Raw genomic sequence first — 22,101 nt, forward strand, 5'->3', positions numbered from 1 at the left:
TCTGTAGAATGAAAGTATAGGAAATAGTTGATTAACCCTTGTCTAATTGAATCAGTGAGTTCGAAAACACACCAACTCGGGGTTTTTTCGATTTTCACTTTTTTACGGTTTAGTAACATGTATGGATGGACGCATCTGCACGCAAAAGGAAATTTCGAAATTGCAATCGGAAGTGCTCGAAACAGCGACGGGAAAAGGGAAAAATCGTATTTCATTGGAAATACCAATTTTTGGCCATTTCAAGGAAACGGGTGACCATCCGATTTTGCGGTTTTCTTTTTTCGATTCAGCATACCTTGTACCAACAAGTTACATAAATATTCAAGCGTTATTCAGGTCGAATAATATAAATTTTTGTGGGCAGACCATGAAAAATCAGTATCTAAAAGTCCGTGAGAACGAAAACACACCAACTCGGAAATTCTTACACGCTTAATTCTCTGTTATCAAGCATGGTCTATCGATTTCAACTTGGTGCTTTACAAATTCTCTAAGTACTTGTCCTTCGGCACCAAAAAGGTTTTTCTTGAACTAACTTATTCGCCCGCTGCGCAGTTTTAGGTGTTTCCTGAACAATTTTTTCCCCCGAGTTGGTGTGTTTTCGAACTCACTGATACGATTAAAAAATAAAGTAGAAGGCGGTGGCAAAACAGCCATACCTTTAGGTTCCTAAAAAGCACAATGGCACATTGTGAAGGGTGTTCCGAAAGTCCCGCTCCCCTCCCCCTCAAACTGCTGAAAAGTTCGAGATAAAATTAGCAAAACTTTGGGAATGTTTCTTTCTCAAAGAGGACCATCTTCTGGAGGGGTCAAAATGTTGGCCTCTCCCTGAGAAAGGATGGGGAGCCCCCAACCTTTGTTTTTCAAATGGTAACCTCTACCTTGTAATACCTAATCGAAAAGAATGAAAGTCCTTGTTCACAGAGGAGAGGTTTTTCACTGCGCAGCAGAAACAAGGGAAGATTTTCAGAGAGTTATATATTTAGTTTTTTTCTTTTTCTGTTAAACAAATCAAAATGCAAGGAAAATTGACAAAAAGAGATGCAGCTACGCTGCTTATAACTAATCCAACCAATTGCTCATTTTACTTGAAATACATTTGTTTTTTCAATGCATGCGTTCAAATCGGATTTTCAAAACTATATGTATATAAGAGTTAAAACTTACGTTGGAAGGAGTACGGCTTCGTCTGTGAGACAAGCAATTTGTTGAGCACACTCACCAATGGACACTGGTTTCCCATTGATCGGCTTGGAATTTAAAATGCTTCTTGTCAACACTTAAAGATGACTACAGGTGTTCTCTGACCTTACGTCGAATATTAAATTAGAATGATATCTTCGTTGCACGCGCTCGTGGTGACCTCGGTACAATGCAAAAGAAATAAGAACATTGCGATACGCTTTCAATTGAGTTTCAAAGCCAATGAATGGTGATAGTGCATTGCGAACTCACACACTAGGTAAATGCAAATGTTCTTTGTACTCCATTAATTTAATTAGCATGTAAGTTTTAAAATATTAATTAATGATGAATTATTCCATTCCGTTTATTTATTTGGACGAATTGTAACGATGGAAGTTTCAAAAAGAACCATAGAGTCGATTTTGAAAGAAGGGGACAGAGTTAGAATTCTTCGTTTGAGAAACGATGATTTTAAAGGTAAACCTTGGGACTGTGTCACCGGGAACCGGAAGATACGGTTAATGATAATCATACGTCAATACGATAAAACATGCTTTAATTTTACTATTCATTTCATTGACTGTTCATTATTCGAAACGGCAATTATTAGTTCATTTGAAGCATCTCTGAATTATTTGGTGATCATACACTTTACCCAATTTGATTAGTCCGAAGTTTTTATGGTCCATTCATAAAGTTTATCCGATGGTTTTTTTGTGCAATGCTTTCACGAACCAAATGCTTTTTAGTCAAATTACAAGCGATGGGATAGGTGCTGGGATTTTGCCAAATTATTGAATTAACCCTTGCACGCTCAATTGCCCAACCCGGGACAAACTGACCCGAGGATCGCCAAAAATACGGGCCCTGCGGGTTTTATGGGGCCGGTACATCCGAACTATAGATGTAGGTCTACAAATATATCATTGAAAAAGAATAAGACATCAAATTGAAAAAAAAGAAAACATCTAATATCAACACAGCCGAAGTTAGGGGAGACCTTTTGGCTCTGTTTTTATGTAAATTTTCCCCGAATCAGACCGACTGTTGAATGGTAGCCTAGAGCGAAGCATCGCAAGCTCACGCCTCACGCTATAGTGCCTTCAATTTTGCAGATGCAACACGGACATCCATCAAGCTCGAATAGTTGTATCCCTACGCCGTCATCCACGCGCGACCTTTCCATTGCTCCATTTCCATATTGTGTTGGTTCCGTCCGTCTTCTTTGTAGTGTACCTCAAAGGCTGCGTTAGCTTAGCAGCCGTAGATAGGAGAGACGTGATCGGGCCTTGTTTTTTTAACTTCTCCCCCGAATCTAAGCGACAAATCATTGACAGCATAGAGCGGAGCATAGCGAGTTTACGCATCGCGCCTTCAATTTTACAAATACAACACGACCATCCATCAAGCACGAATAGTTGTATCTCCACGCCGTCATCAAAGCGAGTCCTCTCTTTTACTCTATTTCTATGTTGTGTCGGCTCCGTTTGTCTTATTTGTAGCGGTGCTTAAAGGGCTATGTGAGCAACTCAGGCAAAGTAAAACTTGGATTTTTGTTAGCCAAATTAGGTATTGGGTAAAAAAAATTGTGTAAAGTGTCTAGCTACCAATTATTTCACCCAACACCACATGGAGGAGCCCAAGATATTAATCAACTTGTATATGAAGTCAGAAAATTCTAAACTGCTGCAGGACTTGATACTTTAGTGGATTCTGCGGGAATAAATAAGGTATACAGAAACGAATAGATTTTGAGAGACACTGGAAAAAGACACATTGGATCTAGAGTCCAGACTCTTAAAAACATCGACAAGAAAAAGTACGCTAGATTCAATCAGAATCTAGCTTATATCAAGAACCAAGCCTCTTAATTTAAGCGGATTTCGTTTTGATTCAAGCAAAAATCCGATTGAATCAAGAGAATTTTTTCTTGTCAATGTTTTCAAGAGTCTGGACTCTAGATCCAATGTGTTTTTTTTCCAGTGTATACCTGTGCGCAGATTTAGGGACGCCACTCCGGACGGAAGTACACACATTTTTTCAAGAAAGAAAGTTTTGACTTCAGTCTTGAAACGCCTTAAAATGATGAAATTTCAACTTTTTTCTTCTTAATTCTTACAATGACAATACTTTCTCAACCCTGAGGGAGTGGAGAGAAAAAACCGCTGCAAAGGGCACAGCATTTCATAAGGAGGGTGCGGGCAGATCATTATTGATATTTTTTACCCAAATTCGTTAGTTATAAAGAGTTGCCACAGAACTGAGAATATGAAATTCCCTGTCATTTCCATGATTTCCCTGTCACATTTCGGCAAAATTCCTTGACAAATGAAGATGTGCCAGTTTGTAAGAAGACATTATTTGAAAAACTTTTTACGCAAAATTTGTCTTTTTTTGACGGCAAATCCTTTCTAGAAAGTAAACAAGTTTGATATGCATATTGCACCTGTAATTCAATTCAATAATGTGAGGTATATTTTAATAATTTGTATTCAATAATATGGCGGTACGGACCTACTGACGACCGCAGAAAATGTGGAAAGTTTATTTAAGTTCGAAGTGTTCATAGTTACTACCACTCTGGAGATGCTTGAACGGGCGTAATGCATCAGTAACTAATACACAACGAAGTAAGTACTTTTGGCATATCATCACATTATTGCATTCTAGAGAGCTAATAACGGTAAATTAACAATTTTTCCCTGACATTTTCGTCATTTCCCTGCAGCATATCCAGGTTTCCCCTGCCTTATGCTAATTCCGTGATATTCCTCGGTATTCCCTAACTCTGGCGACCCGGTAATAGTATCGTTTCCTCAATTTTTTCGACAGAAATTTTCGACGAAATTGCACGCTTTTTTCCTCCGACGCGGCAACGCAGGGCCGAGTCTCCGAGGTTAGGAATCCGTCTCGAATCGATCGATCGAATCGAATCGCGGCGGAATGCCGCATGCCGGCGAATGTGTCAGCAGGTTCACTCGACTGTTAGTAACTAATTCACTAAATATTTACGTGTATTATTATTCATTCTCACCGCGATATCAGGCTGGGACCGCGGGCTGACGTGTTGCTGCGACACCCCCCCCCCTCCCTCCCGCCGCCGCATCGTGCACTCCGTTGAGGACTTAATGTATTCTTGAAACCAGCTCCCACTCCTCCGTATCCCGGGCTTTCTTGTCTATCGATACTTCGAGCTGCCTTGATCTCGTTCAAATGTGAATCCATTGTGCGGGCTCTTTTAATCCTGGACCATTTTGCAAATGAAGCGGTCGTGGATACTTCTGCTGCGCCGAATAAAAACGCCGTATGGGTCGACAGGCGTTGCCGAGCATCCTTCGAAAATCACGAAATTTCGCGGGATTTTGTTAGCATTTTCCCCCAAATTTAGAGAGGATTCTCTTCTGAATGGAGAAAATGTACAAGTCTGAAATTTTGGAAATTTGAAGTTGAAAATGAGACTGCCACGAACTGAGCATGAGGATATCCTTGGTTTCTAAATTGAACTATTATTGAAGGAAATACGAAAAAATAACCTAATCTGCTAATATACATGTAAGTAAGGGAAATTCCGCAGATACGGCACATTTTCTCACTTTTAAATATAATTTCTTACGATGCCCTATTTCAGAGAAGACAATATGAAAAATACTTCGTACTCAGCTCACTGAGTAATCTCATATGAAGCACTAACATTTTCGCGCTCTCCATTTGATCGGCAGTATAAAAAAATGTCATAACTTATGTCAAATAAAATTACTTTATGCGAAAGAACTTGGCAAGGTTCGAATGCTCACAGGGTGTTTTTGCATAGTACGGCAGAACTGCCCTCCTCTAATGGAACCAGTGGATTTGGCGGATGAAATCTAGATCGGAACAATTCACCGAAGGAGACTGTGTCGAGATCTGAAATCACCCCATTGTCACACATGCTCTTTATAACACAGCATTGAAGAGATTTGACCCTTTGACTTCCACTACTCAGAGACATGCAGTGACTTGAGTAGAAAAGGGAAAGGTCAAAACTGGGACATTTAAATTTTAAAATCCATTCGTGCCATTAGGTCATTGGCGATGTTCAACCTGGAGATTTTAAATAATGAGAACAGGGCTCAATTTTTCATGAATCCATGTGCGTCAAGAAAGGCTGACAGAAAGGTGAGGAATAATGTCGATCAATGTCAATGGGCCTGTTGGACACTTCAGCTGGAGCAAGAAGTGGAGTTGTTTCGTATAACATGCGACTCAGAATTCACGATGAACATCGGGGAAGTCTAGAATACACTCTTAATTTGCGTAAAATTTGCGTTCTTTGAAGCTCCTCGCTTTAAAACGCTACTACAGCACACGTGAATGTTTCGTGAAAGGAGTCCTTTTTTCCAAACCTTGCGCACTAGGATGCTACACAATATTTGCAATATAACTGACACGGCTTATTATGTGGCGTGTTTATTTTATTTTTTTTTTAAATATAGACCAAACAGAGCTTCCTCACGACTTGCGTGCGGAAGTCTCAGCCATCTTGAATATTGTGTAGCATGCTAGTGCGCAAGAGTTGGATGGAATGACTTCTCTTAAGAAATGTTTACCTGTGCAGTGGTATCGTTTTTGAAGCGAAGAGCGTAAAAGAACGCATAAATTAGGCATAATCTTTACCTACATAGATAATTGTGGACTTGTGGAGTTAGGAGTGTATTTCAGATTTTTCGAATGTACTCAGCGTAATTTTTAAACCATTTTACATGAGAAACTCGGCTTTTTGCTCTAGCTGAAGTTCGCAACCCCAACGTTTTCAACGGAAAAATCGCGATTAAGTCACGATTTTTTTCGATGTTTTGGCGATACAATTGCTAAGATCATCACCATCTGAGCATCATTATCTTTAGTCGCAATTTTATCCCTTCATAAAATCGCGTTCGATAAAATTGGAACTTTATCTCAATTTATCACGGTTTATTGTTCGATGATACTGCGATTAATTGCTGCCTATGAAATTGCGATTTTATTGCAAATTTTTGCGATGCAATCGCCATTTAGCACGAATTTGTATCCGAAAATGTTGCAATAAATCGACGGCAATAAAATTGCGATACTCCGTTCTCCGACCACATCGCGATCATTGCTAGTTGGGACAGGCCCATTCATATCATAAAACCAATCAAACTAGACAGACATATTGCACGAATAAAATAAGTCCCATCGCAAATTCCGACAGGGAGAAGGGCTAGAAATTACCGAGATTTTTCGAGATACGAGAGGTTGAGCTGCTCGTAATGCAACTACCCCTTCACTTCTGCACGACCCCTGCACGGCCGCTAAATCTGGCTCCGTCCTAAGCCTTGCCGGGCACGGTACGTTCTGCGCTGTGTTTATAGAAGCGACTTTAAACCACTTTAAATGCCTTGGAAAACGCAACCGTGCGTGCACTCCTCTTTGAGGGTGATTAATTTTCGTAATAAGCCTCCCTTGTGTTTACTTAGCCTAATCCCTCGTTTGTTTACCGTAAGCTTCATGTCAGGCCCCCATTAACCGCGTACTCGGATTTGCAAAGCCACCATTTACTCTTTCTTATCCAGGGCCTCTATGTTTTCATTATTCTATTTCCTTCCTACAAAATAATAACCACTCGGATTTTATACAGAGTAAGGGAAAAACGCTCTATGTCCATTCGAAGCCTGTCATGTTTCTTTCGATAATATATTAATTTCTGAGGAGACGTATACAGGGTGTACCAACTAAGTGAGGACAAACTTTCAAGGGTTGTTCTATGGCTCAAAAAACAAAACCCAGAAAAGTCCTTTACCAAAATCCTCTAAGATGCGTGGTTCTCGAGTTACGGGGAGTTCAATTTTTGAAAAAAAAAAATTATTCCTGTTAACTTTAAAATTATAGTGTTCACTTTTAGCCTAATCCCTCGTTTGTTTACCGTAAGCTTCATGTCAGGCCCCCATTAACCGCGTACTCGGATTTGCAAAGCCACCATTTACTCTTTCTTATCCGGGGCCTCTATGTTTTCATTATTCTATTTCCTTCGTACAAATCGTCGCTCCTCTAACGTAAGGGCGTATCTTAATTTCTAGAAAAGTCCTAAAAAGCATGGATTCATACGTAAAGCAGGGCTCGCGAGAAAATTCAGATACGCCCTTAGTGCAGAGAGGCGACGAAATAACCACTCGGATTTTATACAGAGTGAGGGAAAAACGCTCTATGTCCATTCGAGGCCTGTCATGTTTCTTTCGATGATATATTAATTGGACGTATTTCTACCAAACGGAACTATGTGCATTATGACGTGAGCCCTGTTATGAGGGTATACTTATGGGTCTCAGGGCTCATGTCTTAATGCACATAGTTCCGTTTGATAGAAATACGTCCAATTTCTGAAGAAACGTATACAGGGTGTACCAACCAAGTGGAGAAAAAATGTCAAGGGTTGTTCTATGGCTCAAAAAACAAAACCCAGAAAAATCCTTTACCAAAATCCTCTAAGATGCGTGGTTCTCGAGTTACGGGGAGTTCAATTATTGAAAACAAATTATGTCACATTCTCACTTAACTCCGTTATCTGTAAGACCTTCAATTGCATTCAAACAATAATGAGTCAAATTATAGCCGACGCTCTCGCGATCGTAATGAAATGTGGGCACAATAGATAAATTAGTTTATAGTTTTTCCATAGCTGCCCTCATTCCACATCTAAAACATACACGAGCAAAACAGCCTTACTCTTTCCTTATTTATCTACGTACACAATATTTCAACCACGTAGGTTGAATCAATGATGAAGAAAAATTCTTTCTTGTTCGCTGTGTGAAGTTGCGGTTTCCGCGCTTGCGACAACATCTTGCCCAGCGATGAAAATTTCGCAAGAGAACAGGCAAATATATTCCTCTACTCATTCTGCCATACTTGGGAGGAACGCCGTATGAACCTACAGGCGTTGCCAAATTTCCTTTGATGAAACACGAAAATCCTGGTATCCTTATGAATATTATTATTCTAATTTTTCAGATAATTTTGTTCGCAATTTCAACTAACGTTTTTGAAAATATCAAGAACAAATATTCATGACTCTCTTCAAAAATAAACGTTTTATCTAAGGAAATTTGGCAACTCTCGAATGTTCATTCGGCGTTTTTCCACTCAACGGCAGCATTGGCCACTGAGGCATGAAAATTGCCATTTTCAGGAATAAGTCTGCTGCATTTGTTCGTTATTTTCTCCGCCAGTGGCGAGCCGAGAACGATCGATTATCGACATATCCCCATTTTAAGCCATGGTAAAGGATCGATCGCTAAGGTGTCCGTTGTAAACAGTCAGTTCTTCGATCCTTTTCCATTGGTTTAAATGGAGGATCAAACGATACATCGCAAAGCACGCCACGTCATTTCCCTCCGCACTTTTCCACGGACGAGACGTATGAATAAGCAAAATCGTCGTCTCCCACACGAAGGAACGTAACTCCAATCCAAGGTTGCCAAATTGACTCCAACAATTAATTTATTTTACAAAAATGTAAGTGTGCAATTTTTATCCAAATTTGTCTGATTTTTGCATGAAATCTGAAGAAAAATCAGTGAAATTTTCAGTTAGAAATGCCCAAGATTTTTCTGGTTAAAATGCAATTTACGAAGGGAAATTTGGCAACATTGATTGGTAGTTACGCTCCTTCGTCTAGAAAACGACGAAACGGGAACCTTTCAGGTGGGTCTCGCATGGGTATGACGTCCAGTCATGCGTCTAATTCATTCATTTTGATTGTGAGCGTTGGATTTCTGTATCGGAATTTTGGAATTTTTTGCGGAGATGCAACAACAAAGACAGGACGATTGCAGACGGTCTTGAGAAAACACCGCTGGAATCTTGCGTTAGTCATTCGAGCGATATCAACGATGGAAAAAAAGTTCTTTTTGGAGGTCGGCATTTCTTAAATGCGTCGGAAATAATTTTCGCCGGATTTTCGGAATACAACGTTTGGCGTTTAATCGACGAGGGATCTTAAGTCCAACAAATAATTGCAACGCATTTTGCGTATTACTCTCAGTGTGGAACTTGGTCATCGCCTGATCTGATTACACAATTAGCTCAGGCGATCACAGTTTTCTGTGACGTTTGATAAAAGGAACGTTAAATGATAATTTCAACTGGTGAGCCTTTGAGTTTTTGTAGCTTTTTTTTCGCTTCGGTTTTGCTTCATTGTTCGTAACAACCCACATGTAACATCGGTTTGCACGCAATTTTAGCAGCTGGTGCAAAGTTTCTGAAAAAACGTTCTACGTGTAATTATACATATGCATAACCCGGAAAATGAAGGTCCAGTACCCATCTCTCAACACTGTTCTTTAATTCATATTTATCGGTCAGATTTGACTATGATCAATTTTGCATAAACAACGAAATGAAGGGGCAACACACACTATTTTATAACCTACAGATTGAAGGGGCAATGGTTAAATTAAATATGCTAAACCCGGAAAATGAAGGCGCAATATACAATGCGTTTTACAGCCTTGCCTTGTCGCACAATACCAATCCCAAAACACTGTAAAATAATTCATATTTTTCAGCACAATTTGGGTATAAACTTTTGTTCTTAAATCCCCGTTTTCATACTACTGCCATGTCCCACTATTTATTAATGTATTATTCATTCTGCTTCTATAAAGTTGCACTTCTTATAGTGCAGTGGTCCAGTCTGCTTACAATTGAATAGACGTATGTGAAAACGTCCGATATCCACTATTAGATTAGATCCACCCACTTGTACGATCCTTGCGCGCTGAACTCTTTCCATATCTTCGTTTTGAGCGTTCGTTTGAATCGCTCGACAATAGAGGCTTTGGTTGTCGAGTACGAACTGTACATATTGATCTTGTGACGCTTCATCAATGCTTGACATTTGAAGTTGTAGAATTCCGAGCCCATATCGACTTGTAAATGTTTCGGAGACTTTCCGGCTGCTTTGAGAACGCGTTGCATGGCTTAAGTGACATCCGTGGCCGTTTTCGATTTGAGCGGTTCGGCCCACGCCTTTTTCGAGCACGCGTCGATGACGGTGAGGAGATATCTGTATCCTTTGTTGACCGAGGCGTACGGTTGCATCTCGACGAGATCGGCTTGCCATAAATCGAACAATCCGAGAATCCGTACTCTACGACGTGGATAGTTTCGTCGTGCAGGTTTATGTAGCTCCTCGACGATCCCACGTTTTTCTGCCGACATGATAATTACCGTCGACGTCGTCGTCGTCATCCGCTCTCTCGATTCAAATGCTGTTTCGATGCTACTATTTTAACCAGACGATTGTAAGATTGTTGAAGTTGGTGGATACGCTCCAGACAGTGTTGACCTAATTTCATGGCTTCCTTCCACTTCCGTTCGGACCATTGTTTGTTCACCGGAAAGTCGATGACATAAGTGTTGATTCTTCGGAGAAAGAGAAGGGATCGATGTTTGTGGTTGACAACCCTAACGTTTTTTAAACGCGTACGTTTCTTGAACGCGTGCGTTTTCCAAATGCGAACTGTTTTAAACTGTAATAGTAAATATACACAAAAAAAAAATTGATTCATCATACTGAACATTGCAATATCCAATGCCAGTTGCTCATCCAAAAACACAAGGTTCCGATACGCATCTCCAAAAGCACACTATTAAAAATGGAAATTCCCGAATCAGACCCTACTCTCCAGTCTCTGATACCAGACCCATACTGTAAGATATGGTCTATCGATGCCGAAAATTTTACAAGTCCGAAATCTCGAAAACCTAAAGTCGTATCAAAATTCCGTCCGTACAGTTTTCCGATCTTCGATAGTGTGAAAGAATCGAATCGATCCGCGGCGGATCGGAGGATGGTGATTTCCTCCCCTTCTGAAAGTCTATATATTTAATATCCTAGGGCCTTTTTTGGCCTCCTACCGTTTGTGCTAATTCGATCTCGGAAACTACTGGACCGATTTTCCTCGGGTTTTTTTTAAATGAAAGCTCTTAGGCTGTAGGTGTGCAGGTTACCCTCGGTTTTTCGATTTGCGCGACCGACGTTGCAGAATTTACCTCGATTTGATAACTACATATTTGCATTTTTGACGCTGGACAGTTTGTGCTAATTCGATCTCAGAAACTACTGGACCGATTTTCCTCGGGTTTTTTTTAAATGAAAGCTCTTAGGTTGTAGGTGTGCAGGTTAACCTCGGTTTTTCGATTTGCGCGACCGACGTTGCAAAATTTACCTTGATTTGATAACGACAAATTAGCGATTTTGCCGCTGGACAGTTTGTGCTAATTCAATCTCGGAAACTACTGGACCGATTTTCCTCGGATTTGTTTTAAATGAAAGCTCTTAGGCTGTAGGTGTGCAGGTTTACCTCGGTTTTTCGATTTGCGCGACCGACGTTGCAACATTTACTTCGATTTGATAACGACATATTTGCATTTTTTGACGCTGGACGAGTCATATGGTTGGGGGACCTCCCACCCTCTGATTTTCCGTTTCCCTCTCCAGGTAAACCCATCCCTACCTGCCTTTAACACGTGTCACCCTTCTACTCTGGCATGGGTCCTGTGGCATTATACCTGTCGTTCTTATGCCGTCTGACTCGGAACACCTGCTACGTATTTCCTCCGTCGGGTTGTCCAGGTTTCTTATTAGTGCGTCTAGAGTTTTGCTTTCTTGATTTTGTTTTTAGTTTTTTTTTTTTTTTTTTTTTTTTTTTTTTTTTTACATGAAAATTCCTTAATTTTGATGTGTATTTTTCAGAAGATAATTTTCCTTTTTACGGCAGCACAGGTTTTACTATTAATTAACTTTTTTACAGCAGCTTATCTATTCTTCCAAGAGAATCAGTGACTAATTTTCACCCTTTCGTACCGTTAAATTTTCACAAAGTGTATTGTTTTTCTTTTACAGGAGTGTTTTTTTTTTTATTTTTCAAGGATGTTTCTTTTTCTTGAAGTAGGTGGTTTTCATTATTACTTTCTTATTCTTTGTTTTTGAATTTATCATTTTGCCACCAGGAAGTCCTCTAATTACTTGTAGTAGCATTTGGCTCGCGGAGCGAGTGACTGGGGGTCCAGGGGGCTTGCCCCCGGCTGGCGGCGCAAGCGAGCGTATCGAGCTGAAGCAGCTAGTTAAGATAAACATGCTTTGAATTTCTTCAAAATGTCGATTCTAAAGGCCTCCACAGTATTTTACAGTTTACCAATAGTTGATTTTTTGGACATCGGACGTTTTCGCGTACGTCGATTCATTTAGAACGTACTCGTAGTATTCTATTAATACCCTACTAATTGTATGTTTTTTTTTTTTGTTTTTTTTTTTTTCAGTGGAAGGTTTCAAAGCTGCCATGCTCAACCTAGAACCCCACGAGGCGGGCTTAATCGTTACATCGGCCCTATCCGCAATGGTCGAGAAAAAAGTGAGTCTTTTTCTCTTTTAAAGACTTTAGGCGGTTGCCTCAATAATGGTTTATGCCGGAAAACTTTGTTTTGAGGAAAACGCATTTGAAGTTATACTTCGCGAATTAGTACGGTGGGTACGATCAAAATCGACGATTTTTTGATTGGAAATTGCCACTTCGGGAGGTCATACTAGATGCTCTATTAATGGCATTGTTCTATTAATGGCATTGAAGACATAGAATACGAAATTGATTTGTTAATTAAAATAATACAGGACGCGGCTAAATTAGCCACTCCTCCACCGAAATCCATAAAGGCGACCAAAGAGTGCCATACAGTGCGATGATGTGCCGTGCTTCTGTGTTAAATCTACCATTATGCTTCTATTTTTTTCCGGATAATTTATTTTATTTTTTTCCTTTATTTTCTTGTGTTTTGCAGAACCGCCTTTCGTTCCATTTGGGACTTTGATCAATTTCGTACAAGCAATTATGACCAATGGAGGAAGACTTCGAACCGCAATTTACGAAGCCCTCAAAAAACAATATTGTACCCCCCCGCGAAAAGTTAAAATGGTGAGTTATCATGAAATGGATTTGTCCAGAATTGCCTTTTTTTTCAAATTTGTCTAACTATTTGGCTCGGGGCTTCCATTGCTAACTAAATTTCAAACTAAAATTAGCCACTGTGTAAAGTTTTTTTCTTTCTGTGAACCATGTGAATAGTCCATAGAATCCTCTGCCTTCTTGTAATTAACCATCATTGGTACTTTTTCTCCTTCCCCAGGTAGAGCCTACGACTGGCGAGGTTGTCGAATATATTGCCGATTACGTTGAAAAATCTCCCGAAACCGGTGCACCGATTTTCGAAGACCCACCCTCACCCATTTCTTCTTCCGATACAGCTGTATCCGACGAGGGCAATGATCCTGAAGCTTCTTTTGTTTACTGGTCAAAGGCAGGACCGAGCGCCCCTCGAAAGATGAGTTACGGGAGTCTTGACCCACTGGTAAGTTTGTTTCTCTTTTGTATAATGGAGTACCGAATAGTATCATTCTTTGATTCAATTGTCGTACAGACGTATGATTTTCTTGCCACCATACAGTATTTGACGTGACTGGGCCACGAGACATGTATTCTTTTGGAACATTTTCTTTTTGAATTATATTGCAGACTATGTATCTTACCTTTGCGAGAGAAATTAATGACAATAGTCAATATTTGGGGGTGATTTAAATTTTCCTTCATTTTTAATGGGATTTGGAAAAACTCAACTAGACTCATTCCCAAAACGAACCACGCCTAAGTAATTTATACCAGGAGGCTTGTTTTTTTTTTGTTTTGTTTTTTTGTTTCCTTATTGTATAACAATACAACCCTTAGACGCTATAGTTACAATATAAGTTTTCGTTTTTTTTTTTTCGATTATTTCATTGGCTGTAAACTTTTATGCTTTCTTCTATTTTAATCCTCTGCGCATTCAAGCTTTCACTAATTTTCTTTTATTTTTAATTTCCTTTCGTAGATCGATCCTGCAACTGGGATAATCCCTCAGAAGGCGTGTGCAGATGCGATAAAAAAACTGAGACCCACGTTATCCCGTGATGCCAAGCTGGCCAGGTTAAATACATCCACCCGCAAGATAATGGCTGGGGTAAAAAGAAGCATGGACACTCAGACGGAATCGTTTGACGATTTTATCCAAGACTATATGAACGAATTATTATCACGAGACGAATTCAAAGATGATCCTGTCCCTTAAGGATAAATTCATTTGTGGTTTCTTTTTTTTTTCTTTTTATTGGATTTCGTTATGTAATGGTCAATTTGCCAATCAATTTTTCAATTTGTATCTATGCGTTGAGAAATCTAATGTTCAATTTTCCATTGCCAAAATGAACTATCAACAAGAATCCATTTTTCAACGGTGAAACTGAGTCGTATTTGTTTTTGCATCAATGCCGTTTGTCCTCAAATTTAATAAAAATAGACGCCATCCCCTCTCCGTACTCCAACGACACGTTAACAATCATCATATGAAACGTAATCTCTTGAGGCGAATAAAAAAAAGGAAAAATAATAAATCACGGTAGGCTATGTGATCATAACGTGGATAGGCTGGCGACAGGAAAAGGAGAAAAGGAATCGGGGGAAAAAGTATGAATAATCTTGTTGTATTGTGAAATTTTTCATATCGATCGAGGGTTCTATTTTAGTTTGAGGGCTATATCGAAGGAGGGGGTTCACTCACCTCCACCGAAAAAAAGTCTTCCCCCTTTCGAGGAGGCGGACCCCCCCCCCCCCCCCTCAGATATAATTGGGGAATTGTTTAAAACTCGCGTTCTGCTTACACCGATTGACAATATTTGACTTGAAACTTAGAAATTTTACCATAGTCACTATTCTGAGATTGCCTTCCATTTAATGACGATGGTATAAAGTCCTCCGAACCTCTTAACTAAATTTTCTCCTAGAAAAAGAGGACCTCTTGTCAAAAGATGGTTAAAGGCTCGAATATCAGAGGTGGCCTACGGAGTATTTAATTTATACATTACAGCGTTCCTATGGATTTTCGTAACATTGTATTGACACAATATTTAAGGAGGAGGAAAGGGGCTTACTTTTAAAATTAACAGGATTTATTTTGGGAAAGCTGTTTATATAGAGGAAAATTCCACTTTGACGTGGCGTATTGTTTTCTTTTGATTTTTTTTGGGGGTGGGGGGGGGGGTGCGTTTCTTAATTCATTACCCGCTTTCTACATCATTCTGGGATATTGATTTAGAGAGTAATAAGTCTAAATCTCTTTATTTCTCAGACAAATATTTGGGAGATAGATGGGTATAACAATCAGTACTATCTTAAAAATTGTTCTCTCTGATTTTCAGCCAGCGGAGAGGCGTTAACGATCGATTATCGATATTTCCCCATTTAAAGCGAAGGTATAAAAAATCTTTTATTATAAAGTGTTCGATGCAAACACCCTGTCTATCGATCCTTTTCTAGAGGTTAAAATAGCAGATCGATCAATAAATCGCAGAGCGCGCCACCCCACTGGTATTAGCCCATGACTTCGCAGGAAATCGCAGAATTTAAGTCATCCATCCACTTAATATATTTACACTAACTGTTTGCGGTAGACGCTCGGATCGTAAGAAAGTATGTTGGAATTTGTTAGCCAACGTGCTTTAAAAATCAGCATAAAGCTGAAAATCTCAATACAGAGGGAAATAGCTCATATGCGCACAATTTTCCTTCAAAGAGATACGTTGTTTGGTGCAACACTAGTGACGCTTGCAGTTGCCTTCTTGAATGGTCGTTACTAGTGATGCATCAGACAGCGTATCTCTTTGAAAGAAAATTGTGCTCATGTGAGCTTTTCCCCTCTGTATTGAGGAGTTTCAGCTTTATGCTGATTTCTAACGCGCGTTGGCTAAGGAATTCCAACATACTGTAAAATATTTAGATAATTCCTCTGACCGCAAAAATAATGATATTGACTTATAGTTGGGTTAGCTAGTATGCTAGAATGGGCCAGTTGCGCTGGTCACCAAATCTTGTTTTGATGCTTTCTTGGAGAGTTCTAAAAATAATAAGATCTGTCTAAACCGCAACTTTCTACGTTCAATATTAACTCAGATATCGCCCTTTGAAAAGTCGGGTTTATGACGTCATCCAAAGCGGCAGTGACACCCTTGATTACTTCTATCTAGCTTTCATCCGAGTTTCACGATGAACAACCAGTGTAAATGTGCGTCACACCGACTTATGAAAGCAAAGTGGAATAAACCAAGGGTATCACTACCGCGGTGGATGACGTCAAAACCCCGACTTTTCAAAAGGAGTTTATAATTGTCGCGTTAAAATTGAACGTAGAAAGTTGCAGTTTAGGCAAATCTTGTTATTTTTAGCTCAGCTACAAGAATCAAGCATCAAAACACGATTTGGTGACCCAAATAAAAAAAGCGCTCCCCATCGGTTGAGCGCTTAAAATGGAGATGATGCATGTGTGAGGAATTAGCGATTTGACTAGTGATTCTCATGTAAAAGTTCGCGAGAAACACGATGGTGCCACTGGTTTTCTCTGAAATCAACTCCCAAGCTAAAAAAGAGCTCTCAAGTTGAGGCCGAAATGGAGGGGATATCCCACGCTATCCTGAGAGTCCACCTCTGCATCAAAACAAACTCTCCATGTAAAGATAGGAAGCAAATACAGTAGCAGGGTTGCCACTGTATTTGGGGACTCCAAAACTGAAAACACGGCATCACTGGAAATGTATTTGCTCCCTATCTTTGCATGGAGAGTTTGTCTTGATGTAGAGGTGGACTCTCAGGATAGCGTGGGATATCCCCTCCATTTTGGCCTCAACTTGAGAGCTTTTTTTGAGCTTGGGAGATGATTTCAGAGAAAACCAGTGGCACCATCGTGTTTCTCGTAAGTTTTACATAGGAATTAATGATCAAATCGCAAATTCCTCACACATGCAACATCTCCATTACACCACGAGACGAGCCTTGGAAAAATCGTGTAAGGTCTGGATTTAACCGAGCTTTATCGAGGATGATTCCAAACGTGGCGAGGTGCGTAGCCGCGTCCGCTGGGATAAATTGAGCCACAAAAGGATAATTTGTTTACCATGCCGGTCCATTAAAGTCGGTGCGACTGGAGATAAGTGTTTAATCAATTTCGTCCCCGTCCATGAGGGTGACGCTCGCGGATCTGGGTGTCGTCACGTGACCCTTATCACAACAACCGCCGCCGTGTCCCTTCGGCTTCGGGCCCCGAGACAGGGACCGGCAGGGAGCGAGACGGCAAATGCGACGCCAAATTTCCGACAAAATCAGCCAATTTGGAGTAAAAAATGCAACTTGAAACTACAATTCTGGCTCAGTTCAGGAGCGACGTATGTAACGTTGCTTTCCCTACACTGGAAAAAAAAAACACATTGGATCTAGATTCCAGACTCTTAAAAACATCGACAAGAACAAATACTCTTGATTCAATCGGATTTTTGCTTAAATCAAGAGCCAAGCCTCTTAATTTAAGCGGATTTCCTTTTGATTTAAGCTAAAATCTTATTGAATCAAGAGTATTTTTTCTTGTCAATGTTTTCAAGAGTCTGGACTCTAGATCCAATGAGGTTTTTTTTTTCCAGTGTACGCACATGATTGCTTTTCGTTCATGGTTCGCCTGCGCGGTGTTCTAAATTTCCAACTTTCAACTGAATTTGAATACCGGCATGTTGTTCCAGTGTTTACACTGCTAGAAATAGAGTACCTATTTGGGAGGGTACGGCACTCTTGAGGTTCGATCACGGTTCATGGAGCTTTCAGGGCCCAAACGGGCAGCCCACGCACGAATTCAAATTATCAGGAGTGATTTATTACTCCAAAAGTTACGACCCGTCTTTTCATAAAACATGACTTTAACTTAGTTTTTGCATAAATTTACTCATTTTTGAGGGCAAACGCTCATTTACGTGAGAACATTCTTGGCCATCTTGGTTTGATATTGGGTCAGAAGATTGGCAGTGTTATTTTCTGTGTTAGAAGGTTGGCTGCTGTTTTGGACCCTGCAGAAGCTCCATACTTCGACATGTCGACCTACTTTCTCTACATGGGTACTCTAGCTAGAAATATCGAGGTGACATGCAGTCATCCACAGGGTGGCTGGCAAAATCTCATTTTATCATTCCCTGACTTCTTCTAATGAATTTCTTCCGATGACGCACTGAAAAAAAATTCTCGGCGTGTTTACCAAGGTCCATTGGTACCTTTACCATCTCACTTTGTTTACCAATTATTGGTAATTTTACCAAGACAGACTGGTAAGCTTACCTAAAAACCGGTATTTTTACTGTTTTTTTCAGGTAAGAATACCACTTTTATTGGTAATCAATTCCCGGTAACTTTGCCATTTTATCTCGGTAATTCTACCACAATCGATAAAAAAATCTTGGCGTTTTTACCAAAGTCCAGTAAAATTACCGAGAAAGTTCAATAATTTTACCGAGATTTCTCGGTAAAATTACAAATTCCATAAATGGTAATTTTACCAAGAAAAAACTGGGATCAAATAGAACCCTGAATTCTTGGTAATTTTGCCCTTTTCTTAGTAAATACACCGAGATTTTTTTTCAGTGTATACGGCGTAAGGAGACTTGATTAATGCGGTCAAAAAGTTGGTGCAGCAACGCGATCTGCGAGCCCGTCGCGGACCCGATTTTTACGCGGAGCCCGTCTCCACAGAAAAATCCATGACAGTTGACAACATTCCCGGACTTTTCCACAATTTTTTCCAGGTCAACTTGTACTCCCTGACTTTTCCAGGTCGCCAGCCACCCTGCCGAAAGCTCTTTGCCCTCAAAAATCGATGTGACAAAAACCAAGGAGCGAAATCTGTACTTTCATGGCAACGTTGATCTCTTTCAAAATCAACCTGGGCAATTACAACCACCAGGTTAAAATGGTTCGCGTCTCGGTCAGAAGGAGGCTGTCCGACCCACTTATCCCTTCGCCCCCCCCCTCCCCCGGGACGGGGTATTTCATTGCCCTCGTTTCCTTTGATTAACATGAGAAAGAGGAGCAACTGCAATGCCCTTTCAACGCCGAGCGGAGGAAAACAAGAGCTCGTCTCGGTAGACAAAGGTAATTAGACTGAGAGATGAGATGAATACACAAGTGAATGAATGAATACTCGAATACATTGCATGGAAGCTCGTAATACATCCTTTGCGAGAAGCTGGGCACTCGAGTTTGTTTTTACGCCTCGTTCCGCCACCTTTCGACAAAACAAAGCATTAGATGCTGTTTGGAAGAAGTTTACCGGGGAGAGAGGGTGACAAATTTTCTTAGCTTTCAAGATTTTTGGCCTTAAACGTGACTTTTCAAGGTTTTAAAAAATAAGAGTCCCTGGATTTGCGATGTTCCTTTTTACGTCATTATTCATGAAAATGATATTCATGAGAAAAGTTTACGCACGAAGTCTCTTGGTTTGAGATTAATAAAAGAATGCGAGAATTTGAAGTAAGAAGTTCTGATTTCCGTCGATTAGAGCGTGTTAAAGCAATACAGAATACCTAATTATTTGGCAAGAAGGAGAATTACTAGGCTCCGCATCAAATATCCTGACTTTTTAGACAAGGCATGTTGGGGAAAATGTTCTACTGAATAATTTCCAAACTAGAATTTTCATTGAGTCAACCGGAAAGCTTCTCAAAGGACCAGAGGTCTCTTTGAAATATAGACATATCGTTGGAACCAAGAAGATTTCCTGTTGTCTCAACAACCGGCATTCTCGTCCGGGAACAGTTCGTAGTTTTTCGGACAAAGGGACATGACTCCATCCTTAGGTTGCAAAATTAACTTAAACAGTTCAGTGTTTTACAAGGGTATACCTGTGAAGATTTCTTCCATATATCATCCGATTCTTGCATGACAACAGAGGAAAATCAGTGAAATTTTCAGTTAAAAATTCCCAAGATTCTCCGGTAAAAATACAATTCGCGAGAAAAAATTTGGCAACATTGAAATTCACTTAAAAAATTCTTAGCGGGGGAAACGACGAATTACAGAATTTCTATTGATCCAATCGAAAATTCATCTTTATGCAAAATTTCCTAACGATGCCAGGTTTCAGTATCTTTACAACTACTTGTAAATACCACCCACGCTGGAATACAAAACGTCAGTCTAAATCGTCACCTTCCAGGCAAAGTATCACAAGCGCCATGCGACGTTTAAAAATTTCTGCCGCCATTTTATTTCTTTACTGAGAAATTGTTGGTTGAATCTGTTGGGAAATATCACTAAATTTTATCGGCAGCACAAAGAAAATTCAGTGAAATTTTCTGACAGCTTCGTTGAACAATTTCTCTGTAAAATAATAAAATGGCGGCGGAAATTTTTAAACGTCGCATGGCGCTTGTGATACTTTGCCTGGAAGGTGACGAAATGACGTTCCTCTCTCTTATGGAATATTTTGGAGGGGTGGCTAAATTTTCTGAGCGTTTCACGGGTCGGAGCGACAGCACCAACCATCAACGGCAGGTCACCACCCAGCGTGACGCCTCTTTCAATCACAACGGACGTTGGATCGTTCTAGTGTTATGTGTGTTATTACATCTCTCGCGTCAACGCCAAACGTCTAATTCGTCGCCGTTGTCAATTTTGAAAGAAATAAAGTTGTTTCCACCAGTGGCGTACCGTGTTTTGCGATATTCCGACTGATGTGCCATTTAAACCTTTGGAAAAGGATCTATAGACTGGGTGATTGAAAAGAACACCTTAATAATAGATTCTCTATCATACCTTTAAATGGGAAAATATCGAAAATCAATTGTCCACGCCACGCTACTGGTTTCCACAAAATTGAGAAGGATGAATTTTGTTTAAAGCATGGTGTCTAGAATTTTTGACCAGGGTCATTCCCTGATTTTTAGGAGCTCATTCCCTGATGAGAAACTGAAGTTTTCTCCCACTTCCAAGGGATTTTTTGGGGGAAAATAATTTAACTCCATACATGAGTATCGATTTTAATTCACCTTCCAGCCACTACTGTGGCCCACATTCGAAATTTTAATTCCGATATCGATCCTGATGTTTACACTATCTGGTTAATGAAGGCTTTTCCATTCTTTTGATGATTTGAAGCTTCAAAAGTGTAATTCAGGAAGTCAATAATAGCGCTCGGTCAGATAAGACCGCCAAATTTGAAAACGAAATGATCCCTAAGCGATAGAAGAGGTGATTCCCGGTATCTGGAACAGATTCTCTGATTTTTCACTGTAAATTTTCATACCCTGATGAATCCCGGAAAAACGGGGAAACCTTTTTAGATATATGGTTTGAAGTTTCAACATTAAATTGAGCCTCATGGCGGGAAAGAAGTTGAGGGGGCACCGGTGGAAAAGAAGAACAGATTGATTTTCTTCGAAGTTCGAGTAATCGGGCAACCACGGTCAAGAGACGGTGGCGGTGCGGACGGTATTCGATTATTAAAAGCCCCTCGATCGCGGCGGCCGGACGTCAATTGAGTGACATAAAACCTCCTGTTTTGTGTGCCCGCGCTCAATATTTTTACATACGAATTGTGAAACAGGATTAAGAGTTTTTCAAGAACTCCAACCTCATAACCCACTCATAAATAAATGATTATTTTCAGCGTCGGCGCTACCTCCCCCCGCCTCCTTCGCGAGGAGCAGAGGTGCTGACTGGATTTTTTTACGCTTTTTGACTTCTGTTCGTGGTTTCTTCCTTCGCCGATCGCATTTTTTGTGCATCTCTTTCACTTCATGACTTTCTCGACTCGTTTCTTTTCTCGTCTTCCTGCGAAATTGGTGGCCGCTGTCGCGATTTTGAAAAAATGATTTATCCCGAGGAAAATGCGCATACGTTATTTTTCACTAGCAATTTGAAGCACTTAGACGTACAGGATTTTGGACCATTGCGGACTTATTTTCGGCCCGAAAAAATATGAAACAGGTAACGACTCGCACTAGTGTTGTAAAAATAACAAGCA

General features: G+C 40.2%; 1 protein-coding gene across 2 annotated transcripts; it reads left to right on the top strand.

The window, feature by feature from the left end:
- The first annotated feature begins 1,380 nt into the window (after nt 1-1,380).
- LOC140225477 (uncharacterized) lies at nt 1,381-14,514 on the top strand. 2 transcript variants are annotated; one of them, XM_072304557.1, is made up of 5 exons: nt 1,381-1,462; nt 12,508-12,599; nt 13,024-13,157; nt 13,369-13,590; nt 14,107-14,514. In XM_072304557.1, exons 3-5 carry the CDS (start codon nt 13,074-13,076, stop codon nt 14,341-14,343), a joined length of 543 nt encoding a protein of 180 aa, XP_072160658.1. In that variant the 5' UTR covers nt 1,381-1,462; nt 12,508-12,599; nt 13,024-13,073; the 3' UTR covers nt 14,344-14,514. The 2 variants fall into 2 exon arrangements, with proteins under 2 accessions (XP_072160658.1, XP_072160657.1); XM_072304556.1 differs by lacking the exon at nt 1,381-1,462 and having other exon boundaries at nt 7,596-12,599.
- Nucleotides 14,515-22,101: the final 7,587 nt, after the last annotated feature.

Source organism: Bemisia tabaci, chromosome 9 (assembly GCF_918797505.1).
Source record: "Bemisia tabaci chromosome 9, PGI_BMITA_v3".
Taxonomy (NCBI): domain Eukaryota; kingdom Metazoa; phylum Arthropoda; class Insecta; order Hemiptera; family Aleyrodidae; genus Bemisia; species Bemisia tabaci.